Below are 19483 nucleotides of genomic sequence, written 5' to 3' on the forward strand. Positions count from 1 at the left end.
TCCCTTTTTTTTGAGCCAGAGACCCCGACAACAATCAGTGGCAGTGGCAGTGGCAGGACAGAAAGGGAATCACTTTTTGGATTGTCGTACACTTGGAGAAATAAAAAAACAATCTATGGAGCCTAAAATCTCATGGATGGACTTAAAATTTATGTTTTCATATATGAAAAATAGATATTTAAAACAGTACAGTACAGTACAGTACAGTACAGTACAGTACAGTATGTCCTAAGCTGAATAATTATCTACAAAACTATTTTTTCATGGTGTAGTTGTCCTTGTCGTTTCCAGCAAGAGAGTACAGGGAAGGTCCTGTGCTTTATGAGGCTTTATCCTGGCTGGAAGACGGGTGAGTGGGCGGCAGAGGGTTTTCTCTCGTTTGTCTCTGGTCTGGGGAGAGTGTCAAAAAACTTGAACGCCTGTTGACACACACGCGAAACACTTGAGCGAAGGGCATGCGGTGGAGCAGGAGCGGATTCTTCGGTTTGTGGCTGCCGCTTGTAACCGCCAAAAACATTTTGCTAACGATTTATGTCCGTTGCATGCTGGCTTCTCTCTTTTCCTCCTCCTCCGCCGTGTCCTCAATGTCCTGGCAGATAAATTCCTGCTACTTTTTCAGTCGAACAGAGTCTCGTGGGCGCTTCTGTTTCTGCTGCATCGTGCGCTTAATGGCGCATTGCCATCATGCCACCATCATATTGGGTTTCAGGACAGCAGCAACAGCAGGAGAAGCAGCAGAGCCAGTCGATGGCACTCTGCGGCAATAGCTCCAAGCAATTAGTTTAGTTTTACGTTGAAGATTTGCCATCGAGGTTAAACGGGGGCCGCTCCCTGTCGCTCCCAGCCGCTCCCTGCTGCTCCCTGGCGATGCAGTCTAAGTGGAAACGATGATGTCGGGGATTAGTGGATGCTACTCCAAGTGGCCTGAGGTTGAGGCAGGAGGGATGGGGGCATCCTTTGGCATTTGCTGAGAGGACTCCAAGCCACGTTAAGTGGATATCGGAACTAATGATGAAAGGGGAATGCCGCTGCTGCTGTGTTCTATCTATCAATATCTCTGCCACTCCTCCACACTCTGCGGTTAGGGAAGGGAATTCTCCCACCTCAAATGTGGAGATTGAGACTAATATCTATTCGCATCCTTGCCTGGAGAGTCTCCTCTCATCTTTGCACCGCGTTCTGGCTGCTGCTTTCTCCTATATTTGCTGGCGAATCCTGTTTTCTGCTAGGACAACTTCCAAAAGTTTTAATTAAACCAACGGAAATGTGTAAAGCTTTTACTGCTGCTGGTCAGCGCTGTCAACACATGCAAGGACATGCCGGCCAGGATAGCACAGGCCACGGTGGACACACACATATGCCCTACACACACTCCTGCTCTCTGGCGCTGCGTTCTCGTATTAAATCTGAGCTGTTTTACAACAATTTTTGCCATTAACACATTTGGCCAAAAGTGCCCCTCCCTCGAGTGGGTCCTGGGCAATAAGCTTCTCTAAAAACACACACAAACACAGCCAGGGAGACGGAGAGCAACACAGAGCCAGCCCGCAGGCAATGGAGGAGCAAGTTTTCGTCGAGGCAGCAGATTGGGTTAAAGCCTAAAATCCTTTAGCATCCTGACAGCTGTGAAAAAAGGGGGACAGCTCGGTGCAGGGGAGGTGGAGATGTAACAATGGACCCAGGACCTGTGTCAAAGTTATCCAGCGAAGCGACAAAAAATGATGTATCAAACTGGACAGGACTCTCTGTCCACTGTGCTCTCTGGATCAGAGAAGGGCAGGGCAGGGAGGGGCCTTGGGGTCTGGGGGTCCTTTTTTCGTATTTAAAGTTACACCTAGAACAGCGTCAGCTGTGCATCTGTGTCCAGCTTTCAGGTTCCAGCTTCCTGCCCCCAGGCATCTCCTTCTCCCATCAGTGGCGTGTCGTGTTTCGTCCTGAGTCGCTTCGCTGGGTTTCGGTCTTCCAATCCGCCCATTTGTGGATGTCCCATGTCAAGACCTTCCTTTGAATGCTCTGCCTTTGTCCAGCTTCTGCTGCTGCTAATGTTTTTCTTTTGCTGTAAGCCACTTTGTTTCTTTTTGCGGCTTTTTATTTGAGTTTTGTATTAGTTTTTGATTGTCTCTCGATGAGTTTCGGGGCTTCTTTTGCTTTTTATGAGAATGTCCCATCCTATTCAGGGAACCACAAAGAGAGGCTGTCCTATCGTACTTAGCGAGCCACAAAGACATTTCAAAAGTATGAAATGCGGGTCATTTTCTGCTCAACAGAAGGATAACTTATCGCTTGTGCTGTTATTTTATAGCATGCGATAAGTCTTCCTGTAGGAGTCTTAACGTTATGTTAAGATGGGTTGGTGTCCTGGCTATGCGATGTTATGGAAATGTTAACCCACATCGGACTCGTTCTGTTGTTTAAGTTACAGAGCTCGAACCTAACAGAGTGCTGTTAACGGTTAACAGTGGAATTTAAACGTTGATAATTTCAGTCCCCAAGGGGAATTCAAAGAGTTTTTTGGAACTATTGCAAAATTTTCTCTGAATTTCCACAAAGGCAACTCCTTCAGTTTCTGATTTAAGATAACTTTTATTAAAACTTGAACAAAAGCCACCCCTTAAGGTAATTTTATTGTAAATATTTGCCTCCTCTCTCTTGTATCATCTCATATTCTCCCAAATGCTCCCTTTTATCTCCATCTTTTCATTTAACTGAACCCCCGAGAAGGTGCCTTAATGCCGGACCGAAGTGTAAACAGCAAACAACTAATTGTCGGAGAACACGCACAATTCTCCTTTGTCCGCTTCCTGAAGCGCCATTTTTTTTTGGTATATTTATGGGGAAGGCGGAAGTGAAACAACTTTGCCGGGAAAAAGCGGAGGAAAATGAAGGAAATTTAATAAATTACAGCACATAAGCCGGCTACAACGGGGATGGAAAAAGATGGATAGCAATAGAAAGAGAAAGAGATATAAAGGGGAGAAAAAGAGAGAGATTCAAATACTATCAGCTGTTTCTGTTTCTCCGGCGCGTACCATTTGCATTTCGGATTCGCAATTTGTTGGCCCTTTTAGGGACGCGCCCTTTTTAAGCCTTATATTTTATATTTTTTCCGAGCCGGAGCCAGAGCCAGTCACCGTTGTAAACAAATGGGTTTTCCTCCCTCTGATGGGTGGTGGGTGGTGGGTCGTGGGTGGATGGAGCGGATTGTCAACAGAGTTTATGGCAGCCTTTTAGGCGGCACTGTTAACTCTCTTTCGCTCTCTCTCTCTCTGTATTGATTTGTTATGCACGCTCTGCGCAGTCGCCTCTCTCTATGTCGCTCGCTCCGCAGGCTGCAAAGTGCGGAAAAGCATGGACCGGGCCGTACAGGGTGCACTATCTTCGCGTTGCAGGCACCCTGCTGCACAACTCAACAAATTAGCACACAACAAACGGAGAGCGGGAGAGCGAGAGCGAGCGAGTGGCAGGGCGAGTGGTGCAGCTTTCGCCAACACACACGCAACTTTACTCTCCCGCGCTCACACGCACGTGTGCACCGCTCTCTGGCGCTCTCTCACAGCCGCTTTGTTTCTTTGCAGGGGTGGCATGTGGATAAATTTCAGCCGCCATGGATCCCAGTGCTCTACAAAACATGGATCGGGACGCATTAAAGAAGCAAATCGAGAATATGAAATATCAGGCCTCCATGGAGCGCTGGCCGTTATCTAAATCCATTGCAGAGTGAGTAGAATAATTATTTACTAAACAAAAAATATGCAATACACACAGAGTGAAAAAAAACTTCAGCATAGAAAACAGTTCAAGGAAAATCAGGAAATATTCCCCAAAAATTATTCAGTGATGTGCTTGTGATGTGTCCCCCCAAAAGTCTGGCCTCTTTTGGGGCAGTGGCTTAAATGACTGCCCTGAGTGCCTCACACTTCGTAAACCTCAGGTGAAAGGAGAGTGTGCATTTGACCGTGCCTCCCTCCATCAACATTTTGCTTGTTTGCTAAATATTTACATAAATATGAAGTTGTTTTGCTGCACGGTGGTTGTTCCATTGTTTTTCTGCTTCGAAAAAGAGTCTCCAGGAGTCACTTCCTCGTTATACACACACACACACACCTATACCCGACAGTATCTGTGTGTGCCTGCTTCCACACACAGACGGTGTGTGTGTGTGTTTGTGAATGTTTGTGTAGACAGCGGCTAGACATGCGGCTCCGTTCGTTCGGTTTCCCCCTCATTCTCTGTGCTTCTTTCCCCAGGAAAAGAGGAAAAGCGTCAAGTGAAATTCTCATCTTGCTACAAGAAATTACTCAGGAAGCAAATGGTGAATCAGGCATCAGAGCATCCCAGAGAGAAATAGAGAGAAGAGACGCGACAGAAAGGGAGAGAGAGCAGCAGCAGAGAGAAGGAGTAAGAGCCGTCGGTAAAGTGGTTTTGCCGAATGAGAAAATTCCTATTCTGGCAATTAATTCCGAAGGTTGTCCCTCCATTCAGGAGGAAAACTCCGCTTTCATTAGCAATTCAATGAAACGAAACCGGGATAATGGACAGGGCAGGACCTTCGGAGAAGTTCTAAGGACCGAACAGAAATGCATTTCGGGTACGATTTTGGGCGTCTTTTAAAACTTATTGGTCCTCCGATCAGAACTTTCGTGTTCCAGTTGTTTTGGGAACTTTTCTCTATGGTTTCCTTGCCGCTTGAAAGGGTGGCAGTGGAGGTGGAAGTAGAATTAAAAGTCTTCCCAGTTTCAATTTCCTGCTAAAACTTTCAGTATTCATTTCCGGAGATACTCTAAAAGCAGCAAAATTTACTGGTATTCCTTATGAAAGATAAATTAATCCAAAGAACTTTTTGTAATCAACAAACTTTTACAGAATATAATTTCACATTTTTTGGTCTTTCATTCAGTGAGTAAATAATAAATTCAAAGGCTGTTCATTCCATTTGAGCCCCCGGTACTCATCTTCTCCAGGTGGTTCCTCATTTAGTCTCTTTTTGAAACTTTTAAAATTCTTAGATGCGTTTAAAAATGCTCTTAAAATTATGTTTTCTCGAAAGCACTTTTTAGTAAAGTTTCCGCATAAACTTCTACGGCTATAATTTGAGTAAATTCTAGCCACTCCCACTTTTCCATCCCACTTTACGAGTATATGGAAGGTTCCACTCTACATCTATCATCCAGGTGGCTCCCCATCTACTCGGAGTCCTGCCTGCAGTCCTAGTGCAATGTTTTATTCAGAATGAGGGCATAAAACCTTTCACATAAATCACAATTAATGCTGTGCCCCCGTCCGTTGCCTCTGGCACTGGCTCTGGCTCTCTCTCTAATGGCCAACTTTTAATTTAGCTTTCGACCCAAAGGCAAACAATTATCCGTCGCTCACTCTCACTCTCCCTCGGATTCCGTTTCTAATGTAATTTTTTAAATAAATACTCTACAGAGGATAGAGTCACCAGAGCAAGAGTCACCAGAGAGAGAGACATGAAGATGAAGGCGAGACCATCGCGGAGACATCCTCTGATTTAGTTAAACATTTAGTCAGCAGCTAATTATGAATAATTAATTGGCATGGCACTCTGTTTAGCTGCTTTCACTCTCACTCTCTCTCTCTACCTCTGCCCCTCTCTGGTGTTGGCTCTCATCTGTGACTTAATGTGCCTCGAAATGGGCTCCAAATTGTGTGCGTTGCTGGCCGCCGGCAACGGCATTCATAAATAATTTAACGCCAGACTTTAGAGTCGGTTACCGCCTCCCCCTTTAGCCTTTAGGCCATCTCCTCCCACATTTCTCATTCCACAATTCACACCCATAACCCTTACCCACCGCCCTATTGTCTATTCCACTGATTTTCCTGATTTTCAGTCGACACTCGGCTTAGTCTCGGCTTGGCTTTCATCTCTCCCTCTCTGGGAATATCTTCAAAAGAGAAATTCTCTTTTTACTCGTATAGGTCTCCTCTCTCTCTCTGTTAGAGTCTCTGCGAGTCTCTCCATCGCTAATGAGTCACGTAAACTTTGCATCTTTTCTGAAGGTGTTAATTACAAATGTGCTGGGAGAATGGTAGAGCTGCCGGAGAAACAGCTAGGGATGGAGGCTTACGAAAGTCGACTTAAACGTTGCTTAAAATATCCAAAACTTTTATAACAAAAAGAAGGACATTAATGCTAAATGTTTTAAGAGAAACAGCTCTCAAGCCTCAAGCAAGAGCTCCCATTTCTATGCGGAACAGACTCTATTAATCACGAATTCAATGAGTAATAAAAATAAAAGCATTCATAAATATCTAAATCAGTTGCACCTTTTCGAAAAGCGAATTCCAATTAAATAATCATCTCGTTTGGCGAATCGGGGGATCGCAAACCCCAAATCTAATAATATTTCCAATTATGAAACTGAAAACCTCAAAATCCGTTGGAAAATCCAATTAGAAATCCGCTCCACTCCGTTTCGCTCCCGGCTGGACGTTGGCTGCAATAAATTAAACTTTTGATTATTGCACACAAAAAATGTCGCGTTAAATTGGCATCAGAAATATGTGGCGTGTGTGGCACAAATGGGGCTGTTGGGGATAAATGCGCAAATAAAAAAATGCCGAATCCAAAAGCTAGACTAAACCAATTTCGATGTCATGTGTGTCAGGGGTTTTATTTTGTGGCAACTCAATTTCACGAAACATCAAACATTTGCCACTTAATCAGGGCACAAAACGAGGCAAATTAGACAGGAATCAATCAAGGACAGACGACATACGAATGAGAGCAATTGAGAAAGTAGATTCAGAAATAGATAGCCAGCCCCTGACTTGGACATTCGTCGAAACTTTCGAAAAATCAAAGTCAATTAAATTTTGAGAGGCATATCGGAGAGCGATCCATGATTGATGGGCCCCAATTGCACCCGTCCGACCGCAAAGTGGGCCCCGAAACGGACCCAAAGGACACGGACACAGAGAGGGACATGGGGAGTGGGGGGAGGGGCAGAGGGAATGCAGAATGTAGTCGTTAAGTGCAGCAAACACCGCACATTACGGCGATTTGTTGCAGGCGACGTAACGACGAAATGGAGCCCAAAACCAACACAAAGATACCGCTCTCACCTCTTCCTGTCTCGCTTCTGCCAACACATGATTGATTGACGTCCTTCCATGTCCTCCATTTGTGTGGGTATCCTATCCTTTCTGTGTCTGTGGCTGTGTCTGTGTGTGTCCGTGTGTGTGGGAGACCACAGAAACCGTCGTGCGTGACAAGCTCTCCCTTTCGGTCCGTTCCGTTCTGTTTCGTCCACTGCCACGTCCTGGACTCTCCGCCTGGCTGGCCAATCGGGTGTCGTATACAAAATGCTGCTTGCCTCGGGGCGCATATATCTCACCTTAATGTTGTGGCAAGGGGCTTAAAACTTTCCACACAACTCCGCCACGCTCAGGTGGAGCAAACTTTTCCCGTCTGCATCGTTGTAGAGAATGAATTTCTCTCCACTCGAAGCTCCCGTCGTTGCATACTTTGCGGCGGCATATAAATCTCGCCCGAGTCTTTTAATTTATTTTGTTGCCCCTTATTCGCCCTCTCACTCTCTCTGTGTGTGTGTGTGTGTGTGTGCCACAAAATATGGGAATCGCTTTAGCATTTCAAGCAGAAAATTATGTTACTTTTGTGGCTGCTGTTGCTGCTGGGTTCCCTTCTTGTTTCGTGTAGAATTTTCTTTATGGCATTTCATATTTTACTGCCACTACCTACCTCGCTCCCACCCTCCCTCAGGCGCCTGCCTGCGGTTTATGAGGCACTGCATCCTGCGGAAAGGGTAACAGCATCCTCGGGACGGGACTTTCCCTCTTTGTTGCAATTGGTTTTGGTTTTTGGTTTCAGGGTCGTATTTATCCCCGGTACATCCATCAGACATCCACTCTCTGGGTTTATTCCCAATTAAATCAACAGATTTATCTCCATACACAATATTTATTCGGCATCTATGGCCAATCAATTTCTGGATTGCACATAAATCAACTGCAAATTTTCATGCGCTTTTTACGGCGCTTTCTCTTTGTGAGCTCTCGATTGTTCTTTTTTGATGGCTGGCACACATTCGGGGATTTTCCTCTCGATAAGAAAGGATGGTCTGCTCTGTTTTCAAAGGCTAAAGAATTGTTCTCCTTGGAAAAGTATCTTTTTAAGTTCCCCCTTGAGGATATTGCTGGCTCATTCCCCCGAAAAGTTTGCCAAGTCACTGGCTGCAGCAGACTGATCTCTTTTATTCCAGCTTCCATTCTGGCTTTTCAGCTTTTTGGCCAATTGCCCGGAAACGGGAATGGGAACGTGAGCGTAGTTCAAGTGCCAAGTGCTCGACAACAGCAACTTTGATTAACTTACCAGAAACGGAAATCCAGCGAGAGTGAAAGAGAGAGAGGGAGGGAAAATCCTCCTTGGCATCTGTCCCCCATTTCGTTGTTGCGCCCCATTCGAGACACTCGGAGATCCTTCTTTGAGGGGAAAAGCGAGTCCAGGGATCTGCTTTGTTTCAGTGTAAGTTGTGAAATTACTACGCATGCAAATTAATTGCCAGGACATGCCACAGACGCGGATGGAAAGCAGCAGGAGGTGGCCTAACCTTTGCGGCCCCCGTCGCGACACAGAAGTGGATTAGCGGTTTATTCAATTTCATTTAAATGCAAAACATTGGGAACAAAAGCCCCAGAGCCAAGGGTCAACGTCGGAAACTTTCGCCCACACAAAAAAAGTTGAATAAATTTTCATCAATGAGATTCCAGCGATGGAAAGGAAGTTCCTCCCTTTAAAACTTTGGGTTATTACAGCACAGTGCCTCATAAAGAGGCACGAACTTTGATTGATTTTCATAAAGTTAAGATAAATTGAAGCCCTTTGGCCGGGCAAAGTATTCCCTGCCCGAAGAACAATTTCCCTTTCCATTCGGAGTCCCTACGACCTGAACAGACAGGCAAAAGTAGAGGAAGCGAAAGTCTTAGCAGGGAAAATAAATTACTTGCGACCCAGTTCCTTCTTCTCTTCCTCCTCGGAGGGATCTCTGTTATGGAATATGAAAAACACCTGCTGATTGCTTTATGACTACAGTACAGTGACTACTCTGCCCCGGCTCCTACCGTCTCCTATTCAGCGTCTTGGCAGCTATTTATGAGAGCTTTTCGCTTTTTATTTTGCATACACCAAAGGAGTTTCCTGCGCTTCTGCGCTCCTGCGCTCCTTGTTGTGGCTGTTGACACATTTAATGCTGATTAATGGCTGTGCCATAAAGCATGCCACATATAAATGAATTGTAATGTGGCAGACGAGAGGCATTCAAAGCGAATCAGAAATAAACATAAATGTACGCGTACGAGTCTGCGAGGGTACGAGTGTAGTGGACGGACACATTAATCTGCCATGAATTATGGTGATTGGTGCCCAAATGTATGATTAGGGGCCTCTGACATTTGTATAGAACTTGTGGTAATATTCGTATAAAGAGTGTTTCCCTCTATTTGGAGAACCGCATTTTTTGGTGGGAAATCCTAGCATACTTTTGGGCTGCCAAATGCAGCTGCATTTGTTGTGTGGCCAACATTCCATTGCATGCCGCAAAAAGCCAATTTCCAATTGAAATGCAATCGAATGCATGACCCAACTGCAGCCAGCTGTGTGCTGGCCGCAACCTACAACAATCCACCCACAAAATGATCTGCCAGAAACATTCAATTAGCGCCCAAAGCTGTGCTACAACTTCTTCCTCCCTCTCCCTGGCTCCCTAACTCTCTCGGACTGCAGTCGCAGTCGCATGGCCAGAGCCTGTGCCAGTGGCAGTGGAAAGCCAATTAAGCCGTTGTTCATTAGGAAGAAAACCCTCCAAATGCCAGACCACGCCCTCAATTACCAGGATGCCACACTCCTTGTCGTTGGCCACCATTCCACCGTTGATTAGCCCAATGATTGAACAATTGGTTGGCTCGAGGGACGGGCGCGTGGCGCTGAATACCAAGACGGCTGATGGTGGAAAAGAACTTGGGGAAAAGCGATGCATTACTATATTATGCTCGTATTTACACTCTCCATTTACATACACAATTATGTTCGCCGGCTAATTAAATCTCTTTATGCTGCGACACATTTGGCAAATGCAGAAAAACCACATGATAATAATGATCCAATTAGCGGGGCAATTGAAGAGTACTTAAAAGCAAATGTCCAGTGAAAATGACGGTTAATTAGTTAATGGATATCCAAGTAGTAAAAGTAGAGAGTGGGAGGGGGAGGGGGGACCTTTAGGATAGGGATTACCGGGATTAGGAGCGCCACAGGGACACATTTCTCACATAAAAATAACTCCTCCATCAACCCTCGACGGCGATACGATATTTCAAATATTTATGGCATTATTTGTACATTATTATTGCCTTCTCTTCTGCTCTGTTTTATTCTCCTTCTGTTCTGTTCTGTTGCTCTTTGCTCTTCCCGGGACCCCTGTCAAAAGGTACCGTCTCTTTCTGTTAATAAAAACAGAAATTATGAACACATGTAGAGGGGAAGCACGCGCACACGGGGGCACATGAGCACATGAATTGCCCTGGAAAATTGCGATGCTTTGGCGTTTCAATGCTATATTCGATTTTTTTCCATTGCGCGTATATTTTTTGCCACTGACACATGGAACGAAGAGAGAAAAATGTCGACGGCTGCCTGCCGTGTGTTCCAACAGAATTCACATTGGCAGCAGCATCGGTAGGAAAGTGGCAGCATTGGACGGGACAGGAGTGGCAGCATCGGTATAAAGAGGAATGGCAGCATTGGTAGGGACAGGGAAAGGGACAGGGACAGGAGTGGCAGCAGCGACGGGGACACACATTATTGACATAACTACAAACAATTTATGGGCAAACAACGGTTACGTTACGTCTCGTTACCCCCCGAGCTCTAGTGCCGTACAGTGCCGTGCCCCCAGATCTCTCACAACCAATGAATGTTGGCTGTGGGCTGCTGGGTGCTGCCATCCAAGCCGTAATTGAATTTCGTTGCATGCAGCGTTCCCATTTTGTTGCCGCCTCTTGACTCCTGACTCCTGACTCTCGACGATTGCATTTTTGACAGCCCACACAGTTCGTGGCTTAAATAATAAATGAAATGACTTAATACCGTATTAAAGCATCAGGCGCCGTGTCCCCGATCGGCTGAATCATGCACAGCCCCCTATGCACAAATCCCTTGGCATCTATGCGCCCAACTATAGGATGTACATACAGTAGTGTACGGGTATGGCGGAAATGGTCAAAAGACCTTTTGTTTCGCTGAATGGTCTAGGGAATTCTGTGGGTCACTTCCGACGGATTTTTGGGCGGAAAAATGTCAGAATACATGATGAGCGGTCGGTATTCAGTTGGTGGATGGTTAATGGATGTATAGCTACGAGGATTAGTGTAGGGTTTCAGTGCTGAACAGCGTATTTGAACGTGCGTCTCCCAACAGTGATCATTCTTAACTACTTTTTGCATTATATTCAAATATTCTAATCAATTTTTTCTTCTTTTCCAGGTGAGTATTTCTATACCTTTTGGATCCCACTCATTCCCAAATTATTGCCAGTTACTGAGTAAGTTATAAACCGATGCATCGCTATAGGACAACTTTTAAAGAGACGGACCAAATCCTGCCAGGCCCTGACAATTCATTCTGTTTAATGCCATAGAAGCATTCCCTATCCTTTCATGGGACTGCTGTATGGAATATTCCCTAAAACCCTTTGCATATTTCTCGCCTCGACTGGCAGATCCCGTGCTCTTTGTCCCTTCCGGTTCGTTCGCAGTTTCCCTTCCTTCCTTCCATTCTTTCTTTCTTCAATCCTTTCGGTTTTTCAGTTTTTCAGCTTTTCAGTTTTTCGTTTTTTAATTTCTTAAATTGTGTCTGGTGGCAAAACGAAAAAAAAAAACACAAAAAAAAGGAACGAAAGGAAGGAAAAGTGGACCAAAGTTGCAGGCAGACAATGCCAACGGCAACAAAGTGGCACATGAGTGCAGGAAAGGGTGAGGCACTGTGGCACTGTGGCGCTGCCACTGAGACTGAGAGTGGGGCCGAATGGGTGATTTTAATTTTAAGTGCAAGTGCCATGACTTTTGCCAGTCACTGTGTGCGATGCAGCCTCCTCCACATGCCGCTGTTGCTGCCTTTCCGTTGCCCGTTGCCCGTTGCCCGTTTTTCGTTTTCATTTGTGAAATTAAATTTTGCATACGTAATGGTCGACGGACGGGGCCTTTTGTCGGCGACTGTACCCCACCATGCCATCATGCATACTGGTGCCGTCGTCATGCATATGTGAGTGTCTGTCAGGCAGTTATTAGGAGCTGAAATGGCAAGACGTTCGGTCTGTTTCGCTCCGAGTTCTGCTCTGAGTGCCATGTGCCTGTAATTAAAACAACTTTTCTCTGTCTCTGGCATCGTCTTGCCTTTCCTTTTTGCTCATCAAAATGCTCGCCATAAAATCCCTGGCTGCTGTTGGCTCTGCTGGCTGTCTTCCTCCATCATTGTCCATAACAATGAGGCACTGTCGACGACACGCTGGCTCATAAAGCTTTACGACCAGGCCAAAACCACACACAGACACACACACACAAACAGATACTCTCCCATGTGCTTGCGCCTGTCTGTATGTGGTCTCGATGTTACCATTTCTCCCATTCATAGCCCCACAAATGGGAGGGGATGGGATGAGATGGGATTGTATGGGATGGGATGGGGAGGAATCGCTTTGTTTGGACCGCTCGCAGGTGGTGCCGCCTCCACGTGGGCTTAAAATTAAATTATTGGTTTATTTATGAAACGAAATGGTCATCAAATTGAGATTGTGATTGCAGATAACGTGCAAGGACCAACAGGATATGCTGGCCAGGCTATAAAGCGATTGGCAGGAGGCATAAAAATGCTGAGATACGAGTATGGACCCCCAAATGGGGGCAGCTTTAAGTTGAATAACGAGGCAGGAAACAGTAGGGAATGTTGCCCTTCCTTAAAGGTGGTTTTCCATTGCATTTTCCACCGAAAAGTGAGTTAGCCAAAGAGTCCAAAGAGTAATTCCCTTTCTCAAGTTCATTTTGACAATTGAAAAAGCAATTTAGGAGGAATTCTCATTCTCCTTCTGCAGTTTCTTCTTCTTCTCTGGCCTACGGCACTCGAAATACTTTTTTGGGTGCATCCCTTCCCTCGACCGACGACAGACGACAGTTTTGGCCCCCGGCATTCATTAATTTACCGCAACATTCCCGGCATTTACCAACACTCAACCACAGAAAGAGAGGAGACGACAAGCAAGCTCCCCTTCTCCCCTCCCTAAAATGTATCGACAACTGCGATACAAAAAAAAGGGGAGCCGAGCAATAGAAAATAGTGGCAGGCGGAAAGGGGGGGGTAAAAGTAGGAAAAAGTTTTCCAACAAATGTCCAAAAGCCACTTAACGGCGAATTAGAGCGCAACAACAGTAACAACTGCAGTGGAGAGAGGGGGGGGGGGGGGGGGGAGAGGAGAATCGAGAGAGAGAGAAAGCATTGGGAGCAGCGACAACTAGCTAACAAAAAAGTACAGTTAACGCTAAAAGGATACGCAAAACTTTTCAAGCGTGCAAGAGCAACAACTTTCCCTCTTTCCGCCAAAGCAAACCGCAGGATGCCCCAATAGGATGAAGTCTTCTTCCTGTACAGACCCAGATCCATACCCCTTTCAAGCAGCCGCTTCCCTGCTCCTTCTGCTGCTCCTTCCATCTGCTTGAAGTACAGTTGTGTACGCAGTTAATTGATGATGTCCCATCAAATTGTAACAACTTTCGGCTTTGGCCAAACAAATTGTAGCCTACTTTCGGATGGATAGCGGTTGCTCCACCACACAAACACACACACACACACGCACTCCCCAGAGAGACAGACAAACATACAGACAGAATTAATTGTCGCTGGGGTAAATTTGCATTGCAAACAACCACCAGAGAGAGCAGCGTTCTTTGCTGCTAAAAATTGCATAACAAAGTGTGGAGCATACACCAGCCATAGCCATTATTTAGCTTGCAAATTGCTTTTTTGGGGCTGGACAATCCACGCAATCCTTCAGCCCCACATCTCCTCCCATACCATACCATCCCATCCGCGGTGGCAATTTGTCAGCGGAATCATGCAACAAACGGCACGCCACGCCACGCCACGCCTCGCCGCGCCTCTCCTCTCGCCTTCTCCTGATTGAGCATGTTTTTTGGTGGCAAAAGTTTAATTAAGTTTTGTGGCCTGATTAAATATGTAAATATTAATAACCCAGAGAGACAGCGAGGAGAACAGTCTGCTCTCTGCTCTGCTCGGCCCTGCTCGGCCCTGCTCTCTGCTCTCTGCTCAGACCTCATTAAGCACAACTTAAACTATCAATCATCGGGCTGTTTGGCTTACGCTGGACATATTTTTTTCCGCCTCAATTAATCAGTCAGCGACAGGCTGTAGGAAGAAGTCGGACGGGAGACCTTGATCCGCCAAAGTACAGTCTATGCCCTAAATCATAGTTAACTGTTTTCCATGCACCAATTAAACCTTAATCTACTTTAAGTACGAGTATGAGCATGTGTGTATCCCCAGGCATTTCATATTTTAAGCAAAGCCTACATTCTGTTCCGTTCCGTTCCGTTAATTAAGGCAACTTCCGATGTCCGATAGTGAGCATTAAATATGCTTTGCATTTGGGATCCAATTAGGGAAAACCATTTGTGTATCGATTTCCAGCTGCAGATCCACAGAAGATACACACACGCTTACTTTTCCCGTTTTCAATTGCAAGTTGAGGTCGTTTAATGAGCACAAGCACAACTGTACTTGGGTGCAGTCACGTGTGCGTGCGGCAAGCCAGAAGTCAGACAATCCTGTCCGTGAGGGAGAGAGCAGCAGCATAACTTCAGCCATCCTGCAAATCAAATATGCAAATGCGGGAGAGGCGGGAGGAGCGGCAATCGGTAAACCATTTTACAACGTGTGCACGGGGCACGTGGAAGGTGCCCTGGTGGCTTGCAACCCACAGCTCGACAAGTTTTTGATAGCAGGAAATTTGCAATTTCTGGCATTAAATTTCCGCCTCAACATTCATTTCATCATCACCGAACTAGCAGCAGCAGTAGCAACAGGAGGGGCAGAAGGAGTGGCACTAGCAGGTGGACCCTAAGGACTATAAGCATTATGCATTTGCATTATCCTGTTTCTCATAGTCAAGCAGCATACGTGTGTCTGTAATTATCGAAGTGCGCTTCAGAGTATTAAGTTCTCAAAGTCTAAGGACCCAGTCAGCCGGCTTTCCTCACCTTTTTCCTCATTCGGGGCGTGGGCGTCGTGCGTGCCTCGAATTCTCAAGGAATTGGAAATCGGAAAACTGCTCTCAAATGTATGCTAAGCTTTCTGTTTATGTATTTTATTTTTCCTTGGAAGGTTTCAAGCTCAAATGACTTAAGCGAAAATATTACTTTTCCCCCACTCCCCCCTGCCTAGGCGAATAAGAACTTTGGCATTTGGCTTCAGTTCGATTATGGTGCGTGAGGCATTGGCATTTTCATTCTATCTGCCACACGTGTGGCAGGAGGCAGGAGGCAGGAGGTTGCCAACATTTTGCACAGATTTTCTAATAACAATTTTGTTGGATTTTGATGTGGAATGGAATTTCACCTGACGATATGCTTAAAGGATATCATTTTAAAAGGGGAAATAAATAATAGATGCTGTGGAAATTGGATGTGGTGATTCTGCCATTAAAATACCGACTCTATCATCAGTTGCAAGATTCAGTCTCTGACATTTTAGGCTATGAATTCCCCTCAGTACTGTTATGTTCTCCCCCGTTTGCCTCGGGGCAATCGTCCAGCCTTGAAAACTCTTTCTCTTGAAAACATTTTCCCCAGCCCCATCAGGTGACCTCCTTCACATGAATTTCCATGTCTCACCTCAACAAAAAAAGAAAGAAACGGAAAAAAAGAGTCTTCAACTTTTGCTCTTTCTGTTGCTGCTGTTGACTTATTATCGTTTTATTTATATATATATATGTGTATTCCCCCGCTGGCCTTGCGCCCACCACAGCGACCCCCACAGCCGCCACCGGTCAGGTTTTTCTTTTCAGTTTTCAGTTTTCAGAGCTGCCTTTTTTGCATAAATATCCTTGCAGACCATGAGGAGAGGAGACCAGACCGCACTTGTCACACGTCATTTGATTTGCTACTTTTTCAAATGAACAAAACAGCAACAGCAACAACCCAACCCAGTAGTCCCCGGGCACAGAATACCTGAGGCAAAACTTTGACAAACACTTGACGACGACGCCGACGACGTCGAGAACTCTGAATCGAGAGGAACTACTGAGAAGTGCTCGGTCTCGGTCTCGGCATAAGGCTGAGGCTCGGCTCAAGTGTTTTTTGCACAATTTCTTTTCAATTCAACAAAAGTGGACCGACGACCAGAGAGGAGGCCTTTCCTTTCCTTTCTGTACCGTACCCAACCCTCTCTTTTTGCCATGCTAAACATCTCTTTTTTTTTTGTGTTGCTTTTTGTTTTAAAGGTTTCCCATCTTTCCATCCTCGTGATCGTACTGGGGCTGCAAGGGGGTTCCATTCCATGTAGTTTTGTATGCATAGAACTTGCGGCTTTTGGCCGTCCATAGACCCCCGACCTCCTAGAATCCTAGAGAACCCTTCCTAGAGAATGAGTGGGTTGTGCGGGGCATGGGTGTGGGTGTGGGAAAGATTTTGTCTTTTAGCCTGATTTGTTATTCATGAAAAGGCTGAAGGAAAAGAGTAGGAGAAGGCAGGCAGGCAGGCAGGCGGCCGTCGGGCTTTGGGGCCAAAAGAATGCGAATGAAGCCAAGGAAATGGTTAAGAAAACGCCGAGAACACTTCTGCGGTGTGCCAGAGGGGAGGGAAAGTGGTAAAAGAGGGTTAAGGATAGTGCATAATAAAGATGTTTGTTGGAGAGCAAGAGAAACTTTTCATTGAGTAGAGAACAGGTTGAGGACGAGGTGGAGACCTGGGCATTCTTTTGGGCCATTTCAGTACCAACGATTAGCGTCTTCTGTATTTTTGGGGTCATTGGAAGAGAATGAATCTCTCGATTTGGATAGAATTCTGTGGAAGTGGAAGTGACAGTGGCAGTGAAAGAGCTTCCACACAATACTGTTTTCTATTTCACTCAACAATTGTTCAGGCAAACAATCAGTGGAGGCATCAGACATCTGCAAACACTGGCTTTCTCTCTCTCTCTCCATCTCTTGACTTGGCTTTTAGCAATTCAATGCACAATTCTCGGTGCTCTGTGATTCGGGCGTTCTCTGATTTCAGCTGCAATCTTGGCCCCAACGTGAGCTCTCGTTTTGCAGATTGCATTGGATTCAAGTGAAAGTTAAATAGCTGCAAATATTTATAGAGGATTCTCGTGATAGTTGAGCACAGATTTCCACAGAGTCCACTGGGAAATTTCGAGTACTGTTTCAGGGATTGTGGTGTTTCCGCATCCATTAGTATGCAAATCTCTGGGCTGTTCTCTCTCTCACTCTATCCCTTTGCGTTTAACCTAATGAAATGCATCCACGTATTTAATGTAGTACAACACAACAGAACACAGAGAGCGACCTGAGGGGACAAATGGGGGACATTTGCATATCCCACATGCAATTTATTTATGCTAAATAGAAAAAAAAACAAGCAACGACAAAGGAATTCTATGCATATTTTCCAGCAAGCACCTGAAAGTATGAAAGTATGCAATGGACGCCTAAATAATGCGCATTAAAATGCAATTAGCTGGAACACAGCGCACAACAACACAACATTGCATACTTTCAGGCATAGCATACACCACCGACAGCTACACCAACACTCCAACAGCTTCATTCAACAACGAACCAGCGAAACACATATGCAAATGGCTGAGGAGGAAGACCCTCAATGTTCTGTGGGTCTGTGTCTGTGCCTGGTGGTGGCTTCTTTCGCAAGCAGCAGCCCCAGCCCCAGCCCGGCCCCGGCAGCAGCAGTGCTTCAAGTGCCATTTGGGGTTTTGTTCTGCTTAAAAGTGTGCTAAATTTAGCAGAAGGCCGCGCCCCACACCAACACCTACACACACCTCCACCGATGAGAGAGAGTGCCAGCTGTGTAATGAGCTAGAAATTAGTTTATGACGAAGGTCGTTCACAGACCGGTGTTCCAGTGTGTTCAGCGTACAAAAGTAGCCCGAAACAGAGCAGACAGCAGTTTTTCGGGGGTCTCGGGATGTTTATGCAAACAATTATAATAGGCTTGAAATTAAATTTTAAGCTCTTCATTTCTGTCACATGCGCGACAAAGATAAACAACGGTGGATGGCAAATGATAGGTGGAAAGTCGAAGCTTTGGATACCCTTAAAGAATACATTCAAATCATTCGATTTATATCAACTTGGATGAGTTAACAGTTGTATATGGGGTATCCAAGTCGTTGCATTGCAAACATCTGCTCCAAATCGTAATACCCTCCCTCCCAAGGGTACGCACGCACACACACAAAAACCCTGACATGTGGCTGAGGCATTTTGTTTACCCAAGCTGAATATGAAATTTATGTTGGATGGGAGGCGGAGGAGGGGTAGGAGGTTGAGGATGAGTGTTTCTGTTAAGCTCTCGGCTTTTGGCAGAGCAGGGAATTCTAATTTTGCAGCAGCTCCTGGATCTACTTTTAAATACCCGCCCCGCTTGCGGAGGTGCTGCCCTGGCAGCCATCGATAAATAATGCTGTTTTTGTCTGTGTGGCATGGTTCCAGGCGCTTAAGAGTGCGTGTGATTGCGAGCGTATCTGTGAGAGTGTAGCAGAGTGCATGTCCGCATATGTGTGCGAGTGTGCGGTTGTCATAAATCAACATTTACATCGTGTTTATGTTTTTTGTGTGCCTGACAGACCGGAAAAGGTAACAGACTTCGAAAGGTGGAATGACTGCTCGAAGTGAATGGAAATGGAGTTTGGGGAAGGGGCCAAATGTTGGTTTGGCATTTAATTATAGTAGATTGCGTGCGTGTGTCTCCCCCTCCATTCATTTGTCCTTAGATTGATGGGGGCCTTTGAATGGAAATAAATATTGAGCCAGATACAAACAAAAAATTACTTCATTAAAGGAAACGATGGGAGATTTGCGTGAATCGAATGGGGATTTGATTAACAACAATGAAAGACACAGGAAAGATATTCCTCATGCTTTCATTTAATATACTACATATTTGTCTTTGTTAAGTTCCATCTTCATGTCTCGACTTGCACTCCGACATCCTGTTCGGTTCCATCCCTAAGACATCCCACAAAACATTAATTCATCTAACCCTAAAAGCAAAATGTTGTCAGACTTGATAATGGTGTTGTTCTTGCTGTTGAGGAAATGCGCCCAAATGACTTTTCATTTCGTCTGAAGTAAGCTCCTACAATTATGGAGTGCAGAGGCGGAGTTAATGGGAATCCCACTCTGGGATTCTTGTCTACGCCC

At 45.5% G+C, this 19483-nt stretch overlaps 2 protein-coding genes across 3 annotated transcripts in view; one reads left to right on the forward strand and one right to left on the reverse strand.

Annotated features, from left to right (window-relative positions):
• LOC108163235 (borealin) overlaps nt 1–19483 on the reverse strand; it is a 40633-nt gene that overhangs the window by 17716 nt on the left and 3434 nt on the right. The gene's annotated exons all lie outside the window — the stretch shown is intronic.
• LOC108163236 (guanine nucleotide-binding protein subunit gamma-e) overlaps nt 1–19483 on the forward strand; it is a 36799-nt gene that overhangs the window by 13818 nt on the left and 3498 nt on the right. Inside the window, exon 3 of one of the 2 annotated variants that reach the window (XM_017298396.2) lies at nt 3576–3717. In XM_017298396.2, coding sequence (XP_017153885.1) covers nt 3605–3717 — 113 coding nt within the window. In that variant the 5' untranslated portion in view covers nt 3576–3604. Of the gene's footprint in view, nt 1–3575; nt 3718–19483 lie in introns of those variants that run through there. The other variant, XM_017298397.2, reaches the window with a different exon arrangement.

Source organism: Drosophila miranda, chromosome 4 (assembly GCF_003369915.1).
Source record: "Drosophila miranda strain MSH22 chromosome 4, D.miranda_PacBio2.1, whole genome shotgun sequence".
In the NCBI taxonomy this organism is placed as follows: Eukaryota; Metazoa; Arthropoda; class Insecta; order Diptera; family Drosophilidae; genus Drosophila; species Drosophila miranda.